This window comes from Alligator mississippiensis, chromosome 1, assembly GCF_030867095.1.
Source record: "Alligator mississippiensis isolate rAllMis1 chromosome 1, rAllMis1, whole genome shotgun sequence".
Taxonomy (NCBI): Eukaryota; Metazoa; Chordata; order Crocodylia; family Alligatoridae; genus Alligator; species Alligator mississippiensis.
The window spans coordinates 348,112,572-348,128,139 of NC_081824.1; the positions used below are offsets into that span (position 1 = coordinate 348,112,572).

Consider the following 15,568-nt stretch of genomic DNA (forward strand, 5'->3'; position numbering starts at 1 on the left):
TTGCCAATAACACAGGGAGCCAAGTAGATCTTGGCTACTGTGACATGAACAGTGTGTACTTCCTGCTGATTCAATAAAAGTTTTTAAGTACAAGTCCCTCCATTCCCCTTTCCTTCCCTCCCACCCCACCCCACTTTCCCCTTTTCTTTGAGGACACTGAAATTACACTGTATTTTAAATCTTTGCATCATGAAAACATAGACCCAGATTAGACAATTACATAGTTTTAACTATAAATCTGACTAACCTATAATTTTTTTTCACAAAAACATTTCAGAGACCTTCCCAATTATCAGTTAAGAGACAAGAAAATAATCAGAAATTGAAAAAAAATTAAGTCACTGCCTTCCAACACCATCATCTGTTCTCATAACTGTGAACTGTTAAAAAACCCAAACATTTGATATGGACAAAATTTTTCTCTTGTTTGAATGTTTAACTGAAAAGGGGAACCCATTAGCAGAAGTTTCAATATTTTATTAAAATAGCATATTCAACCACTGGTAACCAATAATACATTAACTTTTTTCCCAGAGTATGCACAACACAGTAGTGATTTAAAATATCCTTATTTATGATAATTAATGAAAATATTTCAAATTCAAGTGTGCAACTAAAACTAAACCTTTGAAAAAACTCTGATTTAAAGAATATGTAAAGCTCTCATACAGAATTCTTTTATACCCCTATATACTAAATGCCAGTGTTTCACTCACCTGACAATACTGCTAACTTTTCTCTGATGCATAGTATATAACATCTGATTTATAGTACCCATTTTTATAAATAAATTGGCATTTCCCATCCCATTTGTGTTCATCTTCAGCTTCACAAAGAAACCAGTAAATAAAACTGTCAAAGACAGTCACAACAAATGATCTCACAGCAAGATATAAAACTTGAAGATACTCAAAGATGTCTCTACTCTATTTTACATAAAAAGACAGATTTAAAAAGTGCAAGGCAAGATTTGCAGGGTTTTGTTTTGTTTTTTTAGGCACATCCACTTCTTTAAAGCAAGCTTCAGAATGAAATTCCAGTTTGTTCTTGATACTTGTTTCAAAGTCTCTCATGTAAAAAAAAAATTACATCTTGTTATATGCAAATTAGAGAGTCTCCTTTCCTCTGTAACAGTTTTCAGTTATGTCTTGTTCTTCCCTTTTTTATCCTTGCAGGCTTAGGCTTAGGGATATACTGATTGTTTGCCTGGTATTCAAGTTCCTTACGGAAGTAATGAATTGCTTTATTCAAGCCTTCTTCCAATGGGACCTGTTTCAAAAAGAGAAAGAGAGAGAGAGAGAGTCTCATCAACCTAAAGGACTTAGCTGCTGTCATCACAGCATCTGTCGTTATGGCCAAGTTCCAGCTACACACACATTGCTTTAAAGTCCTTTAAATCTTTAGCCATATAAACATTAACAGCACCACACACTGGTTATAACCTGCCTAAGCATTTCTAATCTTAGGCAAATCTACCTATTGTATCTAGGTTTCATATACTAAGCTAGAAATACCCTATTTTATTCTAAACAGCAACACAGCCTACTTTTGGGGGCAAAAACAAACCAATATAATTGTTTCTGTATACATCTGTAAGAAGCAAATGGAAAAAAAAGTGCCTTTGGGTTGTTTTAAATGTTATTAGAAAGATCATCCTCTTGGCATGCTCTGTAAAGGGTGAGGCTTACCTAGGTTTAAAGTTTCATTTAAAAATTGTTCCACTAAGATATAGAATTGGGAATATAAACCACCACTAAGCAAACTGGCATTTAACTGCATGCCATGAGGAATTGACTGCCTCACTTATTTTTGAACAATTTGTTTAATCCTAGTTATTTGTGCATGTGTATGAACACCATTTTCCCCATTCTTTTTCTGGTTTTAAGCACTTCAGTGTATGGATGCAGGAACATGATAGTAAATTACACATGCTTTTCAAGTCCAGTTCTCTCCTCTTGTTCACATTACCCACCTGAGATGGAACAGCAACGATGCTTTACCAACTGCCAGCTACGTCCTAGAGTAGGAGTCGGCAATCTCCTTGACCCACATCTAGACTTGGCGAGCCAGAGGCAGATGGCAGGGGAGCTACGAGAGGCCCAATCCTTGTTGCTGACAGCAGGTCCATGTGCACCTCTGGGCGGATGGCAGAGCAAGGGCCCCACCCCAGCTGCCCCAGGCCCCATCCCAGCAGTGTGCCCTGAGGTGTGCGTGCAGCTGCCACCATGGAGCCCGGCGCAGCTGTTTATATATCCAACTTGGACTCTGGGCAGCTGCTGCCTCCCATGGAGACCAGGCTGCTCACAGCAGGGCTTGCAGCCTCCCTGCAAGCAACCCAGCCTCTGTGTGGCAGCTGCCCAGAGCCTGGACCAGCTGTGGCATACCGAGCAAAATGGCCTCATGTCCCATTCTCTGGCATGCATGCCAGGGGGTGCCAACCCCTGTCCTAGAGTTTAAATGCTGTCAGGCTTTGTATTGCATAGAATGGAATAATATTAATGGGTACAAGAGCCCCAGCTTAGTATTTGGGGCAAGGGAAAACAAAAAGCAAAAAAACAAACCTGATCATAAAAAATCTGAAACCCTTTCCTTAGAATCTAATTCTTGACTTTAGTTACTGCCCAGGGATGTCTCTCTCTGATAGCAGCTGAAGTCACGAGCTGGTCTGTAAGGAAAGGATTTCAGATTTTTGCTTTTATAGTATCTCTAATAGGTTTTTTTTTTTTTTAAACATAGCTTCTTCTAATGACATATTTTATATATAATATATAGAGAAACAATATAAAAGCAACATCATATATAAATTAATAAAGAAAAATAATGGCAATATCATTAGAAAAAAAAAAATCAGTGATCCTAGACACTGAACTTCTTAGTTCTTCATAGATCCCACAAAAACTGTAAACCTTTATGCTCACATCAGGTAGACAATGGCTAACTAACAGGGCTTGGCAGTCGCTGGTGAGAGGCAGTGCTCTGAAGGACTGGATTAGTCTATGGCCACTACTGGTACATCTATACTAGAATTTGTTTTCAAATTGATTTTCCAGGAACCAGCACTGGATGTTGGAAAAACAGCTACCAAGTTCTGTAGTGACTGAATAAAGAATAGTTGCCCTGGTCACTTGAGTGGCTCTGTAAGCAGATAGCTAAAACAGAGAGACAGGAGAAAAAATATTCTCTCTCTTTGGAGAGCTGTTTTTAGAAAGGAGGAAGAGTTGGGCTTCTGTTAAGAGTGTATGTGGACAGGGGCACTCAGCAAAAATGTACATAATGGTATTATAAATATTTTATTTAGTTTTCCCCACCCGCTTAATGCAGCATGAATGCTTATTTACTATTTTTGACAGCTCCTGTGTACTGAGCACATCTCATTGCTACCCACAACAAATCCTAGGTGTTTCCAATCCCCAAACAGCAGTACATGCAACTATCTTCCCAGATGAATAAATAATTAGTTCTCCATTAGGTATGACCTTCCTTTAGTATAAAGCAAATTTATGGTGGATTTTTAAACATGTTTGGTCATAAATTGAAATCTGTTCTCAGTCAAGTGAGTGGCAAAATGCCTCAAACCAACCCTGAGGGCTTTGAGAAATTCTACCTTTAGGGATTGTCAACGCAGGGAGACATTTCTGAATAGTTCTACACAGAGATGCTTAAATCGGCTTTGGAAACAGGTGAAGTTGTTAATTATTTGGACCTAGGGAACAGAGAACTTTCTGATCAAGTCTGCAGATGGCAAAAACTGGGAGGGCTTACAAACACTTGGGAGACTAGGCTCAGAATCTGAAAGGATCTTGACAGATTATTAGAGACTTGATAGATTAGGTAAGAATGAAATTCAACACAATTCTTTTTTTTAGGGAACAGAAACTAAATGCGCCAGTACAGAATGGGAGACAACTACCTAAGCTGTTGTATTATGAGAAGAATCAGGGAGTTCTAGTGGATCACAGACCCAACATGAGATAGCAAAATGATGCAATCTCCAAAAACCAAATGCAGTTTTGGGCTGCATAAACAGGAGTACTGTAAGAAAGAAACAGGAGGTGACAGAAACATTTCACTCATTAGGCCTAAGCTAGAACAGCAAGCAGTTCTGGGCACCAGAATTTAAGACAGACGTGGAGAAACTTGGGAGGATTCAGAGCTGAGTGAAAGAGATGATGAAAGGGTTGGAATGCAAGCTATATGGGGGAAAGGTTGAGAGAACTAAGTATGTAAAAATGTGATTGGTAGAAATGAAATGGGAGTGAAATTTGAAAGCAGTTTTCAAATATCTGAAAGGTTGCCGTGAAGGAGAACTGTTCTCTCCCACCACAGGGGACAGGGCACAAAACAATAGCTTTATACTCAGGGGGACAGAAAAATTCTTACAGTCAGAACAGTAGGAAAATAGAAGAAACTGCCTAAGGAAGTTCTGGAATCGTATTTGCTAGAAGTTTTCTAGAAAAGACAGGCATTTATTTGCAATAGTGTAAGGGGAGCCTATACTGATTTTGTCAAGGGGACTTGATCGGGTAACCCTTGAAGGCTCTTTCAACCCCATGCTTCTATGACTACACAGAAATAAGAATCTCATATAAGAGTGTTTATTAAAACTTAGATGGTACCTTAAAACCAGTTAAAGTGTAGAAAGACACTAGGGGCACATCCAGATGTGCATGGATGTTTGGTTCCTCAGGGACAAGTAGTGGCAGTGCACCTTGCACTGCTGTTTCTTGTCCCTGGGGAATGCCCATGCCACGTGCAATTTGGTGCGCAGCAAGTTGCCCTGGGTGGTGTAAAGGAGGCTGAAGCCAGAATTGTGCTGGCCCCAACTACCTTACCTGGGGTCCTGGGGGCCTCTTGGAGCTGAAGCCACAGTGATCCCGCCGGGCGGAGCCTGGCCGGTAGCTGCAGCATGGCTCTGCTTTTTAGCAATACGCGCTGCCTGAGCGTTGCACTGTTTGAGGTTTTTTTCCCATACTTTTTCTGACCCCTGGATATTCAGAAGTAAAAAATAAACAAAAACAAAACAAAACAAACGGGGGGGGGAGCCAAACCAGAGCAGCATGGCAGCATGCCCTTGTGGTGCAGAGAACACCAGACTGTGCAGTAAGTGGCGCTGCAAATGTGTTTGCAGCATCACATACTGCACAACTGTGCTCATTTGAATATGCCCTAGAAGTCCACTACACATTATCCAACTACTGGGTTTTTATTAGTATTTTCTGTTACCCCTCACAATTGACTTAACTAAGCTCATTGATTCAAAAGATGTTGCAACCAACTTTAAAATGATCTCAAACATCTGAATATGAAGACATTTCATTTTAGTTTGCATTAAAAAAAATCCACATAAAAAGCAAATTTTTTTTTCAAAATTGGACTGCCACACTGAATAGGGAGGACGACTACATGAATAAATTCATCGGACATATGTATGACATACCTCATATTTTGTAGGAACTGACAGGCTTATGCTGGACTATCCCCTTGCCAATAGCTCTTATTAATCATATGAAGGGTGGTAGTTGTTGTTGCTGCTACTTAAATACCTTTCATTTATTTCCTGGATGTGGAGATTTTAAGGCAGGACGGTACAATTGTGATAGAAGCACAGCGATAATCTATTTTCAACTTCTGCATATCACAGACCATAAGTGTTACCCAGTACTTCCGAAAAAAGTAAGGGTTTCAATAGCAGACACAATACCTTATGATGCTTGCACATGGAATGCTTTTGCTTAAAATAAATGTAACAACTCCAGGACATCTACTTTTATAAAAACAGACAACCACCATAAAATACATTTTCCATATTTTTATATATAATGCCATAGTAGATCTGATTTACATACCACAGGTTCCCAGCCAAGTAATAATTTGGCTTTCCTGATGTCCGGCTTTCTTTTTTGAGGGTCATCTTGTGCTTCTGAGAGAAACTGGATTTCACTTCCACTGCCTGCCAAATAAAATCCTGAGTGTTTACCATAGATTCAGCTGATACATTTTCCAGTTGTGAAGAGGTCCCTCTAAAGCCTATCCAGGTTATTCCCAGTTTTTCCCCAAGTGCCTCAAGCCTTGCTTTTATGTGAGGAGTAAACAATTATGACTGAGATCTTCTAGATGACTATATGCTTTAGGCAAGTCCATAACATTCCACGCTATATTAAGGTATAAGGGAGTATATTTGGGTATGAAACACTTAAAAATTATGGCCAGATTAAAACAGATCCGTCTGTTAGTAAGCAGCGAATCCTGGCAAAAGGAGATACAGTATATCCTTGGTTATCCAAACTCCTTTGGAAAGCACCTACCAAAAAACCATTCAGATCATTTAAATTGATCCAATAAGTGAAACTGTGGCATTGTGTGTGAAATTATTCATGCTTACACAGGAAGCATAATGTTAGACCATACCAAGTTGAATAGTACAGATATTAAATAGAATAAAACTTAAAATGGTTACATAGTAACTTTTAACTGTTGGTACTATATCAAACTTAAGAGTAGAAAGCTTTAAAAGAGATGCTTATTACACAATTCCAACATCTTCAAGTTAATAAGACAATGCTTCTATTTAGATAACCAAGGGTTTGAAAACTGAGGAAGATACCATAAAGTTTATTTAGCTTAGTGACATTGTATTTTTTTTTGTCATGAGGAAACCACATTCAAGACTTAGGTCAAGTCCTTTCTTCTCCAAATCTCATAGGCTTTGATAAGAGTCTGTAAAGACAGCCCATTCAACAGCAGGAATAGGAAACAGAGGCACAGCTTGCCATATGTTCTCCAGCATCCTCTCTGACCAAGTCAGTCAGGACTGGCTTTGGAGTGAATTGCATCAAGCCCTCAATGGGTAGGTTGGAGAAATGAAAGGAGAAAAAAAAAAGACCGCTACAAGATGAGGCCTTTGAGACTGGTGGGAAAAATGTACATGGAGAAAAATGCCAGGAAGGACCATAGCTAAAAACCCAAGAAGCATTTCACCTGATAATGTACTTTACTGACCTACATTCTTTTTCCTGTAAACTTTTCTGAATAAATGCATTTATGTGGCAGGAAGTTTGTGCATGGTTCCTACACTGAATTTAAACCACAAGTCATAATATGTATCCTTCCTGCGGCGTGTAATCATCTTACACTTTCTCTTTCTTAAAAGATAAGTCTCATGTACAGTAAAACATAGTTTACCTGGGCTGGGGGTCTGACCAAATAGATTACAGTATACAGGACTAGCTGGTAATTCCCTCTTTAGGTGTTGCCTTTCTAGTATCTATATAACCTTTACCAGCCATACAAAGAACGGGGGGCATTTTTGGAAGGGGGGGGTGCACTACCAAAGAAAAGTACCCAGCCTCTTCTCCCTTGAACTAAATATAGGATACAGCAAGGAAAAACAGAACAGACTCTTCATTTGCATCCATCAGCTTGTATACGCAGATTACTGGAATGTGATACACTGCCACATAAAAAAATAAGTTATTAATTCAGTAAAGGAAATACTGAGTGAAATATAATTGAAACCTGAACCAAATTCAAAATCCTTTACCTGACTAATATTTAATTACAGCAAACATAGACAATTGCATGCCCTTGATAAAACTGCTGTTAAGAAATCCAAAGAAATTAATTCAATTAGCCGTATTACACATACTGTAATCAAGTAATTATCAACCGATAAGAAGTCTGTGACCTTCACTCAAGAATCACTTATCATACTCACCAACAAGTTTTTTAATTAACTGGGCAAATTCTAGGATAGTGTGTTCTTCTGGGTTCCCCTAGGAATATAACAGGATAATGGTTAAAGGAGTAATTAAAAAGCATCTTAAAATGCTCATTTGTGACAGACCAAACAAAGCTAACAGGATTATAACCAAGTAAATAAAAGACCTAAATGAAAGGACACTACATCTCAATTCCATTTTGAAATAGCCACTTACCACCACCAAAACTGTCTGATAATATTAGAAAACTTACCCTACACACCATTTGCATTCACAATTTATGAATACAATTGTATAATTATCTGATTCTCCAGATCTTTTTAAACCGAATACAAGTATGCAGCATATTTATAAACAAACAAAAAATGATTATCTAGGATGGGATTTAAAAAAAAACATTCATCATTAGCTTAACCCTGGCTCCTAATAGAGTCAAGAGGAACAATAGTCTGAAAAATATGACATCTTGCTGAATGGGGAAGTTTAGTGTACAAACTATAGGCAGAAACCAAACCAAAACATCTACTTACTCAAAACAGGTGAAATACTGTGTTTTTTCTTTACTTTTTTTATATTATTGGTCCGCAGATGACAGTTGTACCAAGTTAACAACTATATATTAAATAATCAAAAGGTGTTGATCTTGCAAGAGACATGCACAAGCAGGCCCCTATACCTAATGCTTCATTGAAATCAAGGATGCAGTCCATTGGAATGGGAAAATAAAAAAAACTAGTTAATCAATCAGTTAATTAATCAACCTCCATGTAGCTCAGTGCAAGATCAAGGCAACGGACTTCAGCAAAGCACTTAAGTATGTACTTTATGTCCTTAAGACACCTGATTTCAACAGTCAGCAACCTGAGGGTTTGCTGAAAATCGGGGCTAAAAATATATTAAGACGGTTTCTAAATTATACTCAGCATCTGGAACCCAACATTTTAACTTTAACTCCTCCAATCCTGCCCCCAAGCCAAAGCACTCAGTGTGCAACAGCAATAAATGCTTTATTTTTGCATATACCCATTTCATATCCCACTGTCTATAACAAATCTCATCATCTTCCAAATATCTATTAATTCCCACTATCAGCACATCAACAGAAGCTTGTTTTCCCCTCCTGCTTTCTTTCAAAGAGGGTTCAAAGGCACCAGCTCTTCATAACTCTAAAACTTCTCACCTCTCCAGGTCTTGTATATCAGCCCCAGGTTGTACATTTATTGAGGTACAGATTTAACACAACAGATCGAGACAAAACTTGCAGAGTGGTTGAGAAACATATTTAAAATAATTTGCAAACATGAGACTAGCAAACAAATGTCTTGCAGTGCTGAATAACTAACTGGTGAGAGTGGGCCCACAAGAAAAATGAAAGGTTTTAAAGGTCCTCCTCCTACTTTTACTCTCCAAGCAAGTGGGTACAAACAAATGGGACACAGCAAGCTTGTTTTTATGCAACAGTATAGAAGTCTAATACTGTTTTACAAAAACAGTACAAGACTTCTACACAGTCCCAACCCCCTCAGACCAAAGCCAATGAGAAGCATTTTCTATGCATTGAAACTAGAGCATTTCAGTATTCTATTTACTCTGCCTTCCTCTTCTAATAGTTAGTCTGTTGAACAAAAAGTAAAATACTTTGAAATTCAAAATATATGGCAAGATTCTATCATTCAAGTCAGTGTTAAGATCTGGGATACAAGGGCCTGAAGAATACCATGCAAAATCTATTATTTGTAAAGCTGAATCTACTGTTTGTGCATGACAAAGTACTCTTATTACATTTAATTCTTGTAAAAAACAACTTTGATGACAAGGAAGAAAAAGGAAGAAAGGTAGACTATTGCAGAATAAATGTGGAATGACAGAACTGTATATTCACCAAGTTGACAGGACTGCTGACATTGCTATTCATTAAGGCCACCAACCCATTCACAAGATCACTGCAAAAAAAAGGAAAGAACAGATTGAATACATATCCATTTCTCTAGGAACAGAGACAAGTTTTATTCCAAAAAGAGATGCACAGCCCCTTCACAACCTCACTGAAACAGCTCAGTTAGACAACAAATGAAGAAATCAATATAGAGCATGTTAATCAAATTAGTTCTCTGACACTGCAGTGGGAAAGACACTGGTGATGTCCGTCTCCCTTCCTTTTAATTTGTGGCATGCTATAGAGTAAGGGTGCTCAACCCCTAGCCCATGGGCCAGGTCTCGACCCGGTGCCTTGTCAGCTGGCCCATGGGGCTCCCCATGGTAGCGTACAGAGCCACAGCCACCTGGCACACAGGGAGGTGCAGGGCCACAGAACCTCATCCTGGCATGCAAGGTCCAATGGAAATAGCATGAGCCTGGGAGCCCAATCCTCACAAGTGAGGCTGGTCAGAGGTGGCAGGGCCCTAGAGCCTGATCCCTGCATGCAGGGCTGTGTGGAAGCAGTATGGCACCCTGCTGCCCTGATCCTAGTACACAGAGCCTGGTAAAGGTAGCACAGGGCCCTGATCGCAGCATGCAGGGCCAGGTAGAGATAGCACAAAACCTAGGGCTCCAATCTCTGCATAGGGGGCCAGGCATGTGGTCTGGGGCCCTAATCCCTGTATGGGGGGGAGGGAAGGTGCTGAGCAGGGGCAGTATGGGTTCCTGAGGGCCTGATCTCCACATGCAGGACTGGGTGGAGGTGGCCAAGGGTCCTGAGGCCTCAATGCCAGCACACCAGGTCAGACAGAGGGAGCATGATCCAGATCTGAGTATGAGAGTCTAATCCTGGGGCACAGGATCCAATTTAGCCTGTGACCTGGCCCTACCCACACTATTTATCTGGCCTGCAGGGCCAAAAGGTTGAACATTACTGATGTAGAGTGTTTTAGGTTTTGTTTTCATGAAGTGGTCTCTGGCTGTGAAGTGTGAACAACTGGAGTACATTTCTAGAACTCTTTGGATAAACAGACATCAGTGACCCTAAGGGGCTCCTGGGGCCCAAGAGGTTTACCTGCTATATGTATTACAGTTGGAAGTTCACACTACATATCAACTAGGAACTCAATGGCTGGCTAGTTCTACATTTAGCAAGTACCCTGGTGCTTGACATTTACTGAGCTGAATGTTAGTTTTAAAAGGATAAATAGCTGCATCAAAAGCATTTATTTCAGGGAGATACAGACAGCATGTTCCTCTACAGACATGTGGAGGGGGACAACCCCCCCCCAAGGGATTCTGAAGTACTGAAAAACAATTAGTATTTTATTATTTTCCTTGACATCCAAGCTTCATACTCATTTAGGAGCCATTATGTCAGATGCACTGCAATATACTGCTCCATGGAGCAGTAGGCACATTTCTACCAGAATGGTTTCTTAAAGCAAGACAAATCCATGGAGGACAGGTCCATTAATAGCTATTCAAACAGAAGTCGGGGATTAATTCTGACATCCCTAAACCAATGATGCTGGATGTCAGGGAAGGTATGACAAGAGATGGATTAGTTTAAATATACCCTGTTCATATATTCTCCCACTAAAGCATCTACTACTGCAGACACAAGATAGTGGCCTGGGTGGACCACTGGTCTGACAAAGTATGACACTGCTTATGCTCTTATGAGAAACAACAATTCTGTGCCACACAAATGCTCATCTCCCTTCTGCAGCGTCACAGCCCAAGGCTTCACTGTCCAGGACCCTATTCAAGAGATCATCTAGTCAAAATCCATTCTCAGGGCAGGAACAGCCCTGTTTAAACCATTCCAGACAACTGGCAGAATTTGAAAACATGTAGAGTGATATTAGGTGGAAAAGGGACTCAGTGTTCCATATTCAGGATGTTATTAGAAATTTCTTCAGTCCTTGAAAGTCTTCTACACATGCTTACCTTGAAGTTCTCATCGAAAAAAAAAATGGGACAGCTATCAGTACTGAAAATAATGTACGTGTCTATAGTTATGTATGTGTTTTTACATGCATAAATCTGTGCAGTTCTGACACCCGAGTCACTAAATAATCCAAAGTATGATAGAAGGAACCCCAAACCCCCAAGGGAATTCTACTATGTGCTATTGTTACCACAGAGTTGTGTGAACAAATGTGAAAAATGCTACCAGGTTATGCAAACAGATAATAAAAGAATCAGCATATTTTAAATTAAAAACAAACCATTGGAACATCTATTCACTGTGTCATGCAATTAAGAACTCCTGAGCTCTTAGAACTGAGGTCTGAAGCAAGGTTTAAAATAGAACTGTGTGTGAATTGAAGCTCTACTTGTTCTAGTTGCACTTAACATGGAAATTGGGAATAAAAACTTCAGAAGGTCATTGCTCTAATCTCTCTCCCAAGAAAGAAGTCTGATAACTAACATACTCTAATCTTGCATATACTAGGGATTTTTAGTCAATGCAAACCATCACTCCCCAGGGTATACATATTCACAAAATTGCAAGGTGCTGTTTTCCTTGAACTAGGAACACGGCATCTGAACTAGGGGCTTGCTCCACTGGGGTAAAAACATCTGTGGCAAAAAACTAAATGCACACAAAGCCTCAACCTAGATCTGACAGTAGTGGATAACATGCTACCAATGGACACCAGGTGGCAGCAGTGCATTAGGATACAAGAACAAGTCAAGCCACTAAAGCTGCAATAATCCTGAGAAGTGAAACAGAACATGCCTTTTTCCAGTGAGGAGGAACTCAAATAACTACAGACTATTTATGTGATACAACCCTCCTCCTTTTAAAAAAGTATAGTTTATATTTTGGAATGTTTTATTTTCAACAGAAAAAAAATAAGTTAACCGGGCACACCTTTCCCTTTTTGCTTCATGTTACATAGAGCAGATCTAGCCTTAAGGATGTTGGGCTATGCAAGTAAATGTTAAATAGTGGAAATAAGCCTTACCTGACATACTGAAATGCTCTAGTTTGAGTTCCGGGGCCATAGACCTAAAAAAACAAAAGTTACAGGAACATGAAAAAAGAGGGTGCATCTTCAGCAGACAGCCACATGCCCACTGGAGGCCCAAATACGGGACACAGGATCAAGACTAGCGTTGCCTAGTGGCAGCTCATCTTGCAGAAGGGTCATCTCCTCCTCTTTCTCTCCCCTGTCCTTCCCCCAGCAATGACACTAAGTCACAGAAGCCAGCCTTAGAAGGTGGTAGATGGTAAATCTGTACCTTTCAGATTAACCAAAGTAGATATTTTTATATAAAAATAATCAAAATACCTACTTTGGTTTTACACACACACACACACACACACACACACAAAATGAAATTGCCCGTAGCTGCCACCCACTGCCCCACAGTGCCGCCATTCCGCCTCTGGCCCTGTGCACCACCCCCAAAACCTGTGTCTCCCCCCTCCCCCCCGCAATCTGGCCCCGTGCGCATCCCCACCCTGGCTGTTCCACACTGCGCCGACATTGCCACCTCCAAGGAGTAGGGCCGGGGGGGCCCATGTGGCCGGCCTTGCCCCTGCACTCCAGCCCTCAGTCCCCACTGTCATGGCAGTGCTCCCTTTTCAAATCAGCTGGCCCCACTCCTGTCTGCTGGGGAGGGAAGGGGCACCCCTTGGATGCAGTGGCAAGGCCAGAGCGGAGGGCCAGCACCCTATGCCACCACCGCCTCCAAGAAGCAGGGCCAGGTGGGGAGGGGGGAGAGGGAGGAAAGTGGGGCAAAGCCAGCACCACTGGCCTCACCCCCCTGCCTCCAAGGAGCAGGGCAGGTGGGGGGGGAGGGGATTTAAGGCCAGTGCTGCTGGCCTCGCTCCCCTTGCTCCAGCCCCTCAGTCCCTGCTGTCATGGCGGTGCTCTGCTGTGTGTAGCCGTCTGTGCAGAGCACTCTGATTAGTTGCCAAGACAACCAGTCAGAGTGCAAATAAAGCGTTATGGACAGACAGACAAAGGTTTTTATTATATTAGATATTATACGCATGTGTTTGTATAGAATACATATATATGTATTTTATACAATACATATATAGTAGAAGCTTTCATGACATATAATCAATCTACTTTGATTATTCTACATGGCCATGTCAGTAAGCTAGGAGATGTGAAAGGATCACCTCACACTTGACATAACTATGCTGGCAAAACTCTGGTGTATATAAGACCTATAAAAAAGTAGAGTAAAGCTGCCAAATTTTGCTAGTAATCAGCTCCAGGGAAAAATGCAAACCTTGCCAAGTCTTCTATATTTCTGAGACCAAACCCTTTCTTGCAATCTACAAAGTAAACTCATCCAGATATTTTTCACTTGTCTTGACTACCAACCCTTCTTCCTGTCAGGACCTTCAATCACCCGCCACTGTACCGCCTGTTCACTTCATACATGTTGCAGCTGTTTAAGTCATCTTCTCTGCCTGATCACATCACTTAACTGTCCAAGTCCATACACTTACTGCACTCCCCAGTCCATCACCACATCAAGCTTAAGATTCTTGTGAAGAAGCTTCTAAACCCTAGAGTTCTGCATCCTCCTGCTTACACACCCATGTCTCACTGCACCAGTTATGTAAGTGAGGGTGGGTGGCCAGGGCAGCAGCCTAAGGCACTAGGAGAGTGGGAGGAGAGGGGGTGGGAATAACCACTTTTGCAGCTGTCTGCTAGCTATGCGCCAGGAACAGAGCTGCCCACCTACACAGCTGCACTATATGGTCCTGTTCCCAACCAGCAATGATGTCAGCGATCCAGTGCCTTGCTCCCCTGTACTCATTTTCCACAGCACTCCAATGCATAGATAGCCTTCCTGACCCCTGGGCTTTCTTTTTAAACTAGTTACTTCCCACACATAAGAAAGGTCTTAATCACATAAAACAATACTATAGCAACTTGCCTTTTAAAACGTTAGCTGCTTTACAGCCATTAGTATGTTGGCGGGTCAAGAGCTCTTGAAAGAGATATTGCTAGAGAACAGGTGATGCAGTCAAAGAATAATGATAAATGCATGTAGTTAAAAGCATGACCAGTGTCAGGTCTGTGAAACATTGTTACATATGATTTACTCAACCATGAATTTGAGGTCTTAGCTGCCACCATTGAATCCATTCATCAACACCCAGTAATAGAACCTCTTGCTGATCCCCCATCCTTCAAAGAAGTCTGGCATGCCATAATTCAGACCAAAAACAATTAGGTGCCAGGCACAGATGGCATCTCTGCAGAGGTCTTCAAAGCACAGCACTAGCACAAAAACTTCACCACCTTCTCATCAAAATATGGGTTAACAAGGAAGCTCCACCTGACTTACAAAATTACAACGTTGTGGCTATATTCAAGGAAGGGGACAAGTCAGTGTGTGGGAACTATTGAGGTATTGTCCCTCTTCTCCATTGCTGGAAAGATTCTTACTTGCATCTTTCCAAATCACCTCCTCCCTTTTGCCGAAGATGTCCTTTAAGAAACTCAGCGTGGCTTTAGACCATCTCGGGGTACCACCAACATGACTTTTGTTGCATGACAGATCCAGAAGTGTAGAGAGCAACACCAGGAGCTGTTTATGGCATTTATTGACCTAACCAAGGCCTTTGACTCCATCAATAGTAAAGCCTTATGGAAGGTGCTGGCTAGGTTTAGTTGTTGACTGAAGTTCATCAGTGTCCTCAGGCTACTCCATGATGGGATGACTGCTACAGTCCTTTGAAATGGATCAGAGACGGACTCATTTACCATCCATACTAGTGCCATGTGCCATTGCCCCAACCCTTTTTTCCATCTATCTTGTGGTAATTTTGATTCTCATCTGTGACAGCTTTGCTCCCAGAACTGGGGTCGAGTATCGAATGGATGGTCAGCTTTTCAATCTGCGGTGACTTCACAGCAAAACAAAAGCTACTAAGACTGGAATCACTG

General features: G+C 41.0%; 1 protein-coding gene across 3 annotated transcripts in view; it reads right to left on the bottom strand.

The window, feature by feature from the left end:
* Positions 1–456: 456 nt before the first annotated feature.
* The window catches only part of UXS1 (UDP-glucuronate decarboxylase 1), a 101,323-nt gene continuing 86,211 nt past the window's right edge, over positions 457–15,568 (bottom strand). The window contains exons 11-16 of one of the 3 annotated variants that reach the window (XM_019485014.2): positions 12,614–12,657; positions 9,601–9,661; positions 7,715–7,772; positions 5,847–5,950; positions 4,833–4,984; positions 1,155–1,269 (exon numbers count right to left, since the gene is read on the bottom strand). In XM_019485014.2, coding sequence (XP_019340559.1) covers positions 1,248–1,269; positions 4,833–4,984; positions 5,847–5,950; positions 7,715–7,772; positions 9,601–9,661; positions 12,614–12,657 — 441 coding nt within the window. In that variant the 3' untranslated portion in view covers positions 1,155–1,247. Of the gene's footprint in view, positions 1,270–2,609; positions 2,666–4,832; positions 4,985–5,846; positions 5,951–7,714; positions 7,773–9,600; positions 9,662–12,613; positions 12,658–15,568 lie in introns of those variants that run through there. The other 2 variants (XM_059721030.1, XM_006265920.4) reach the window with 2 other exon arrangements.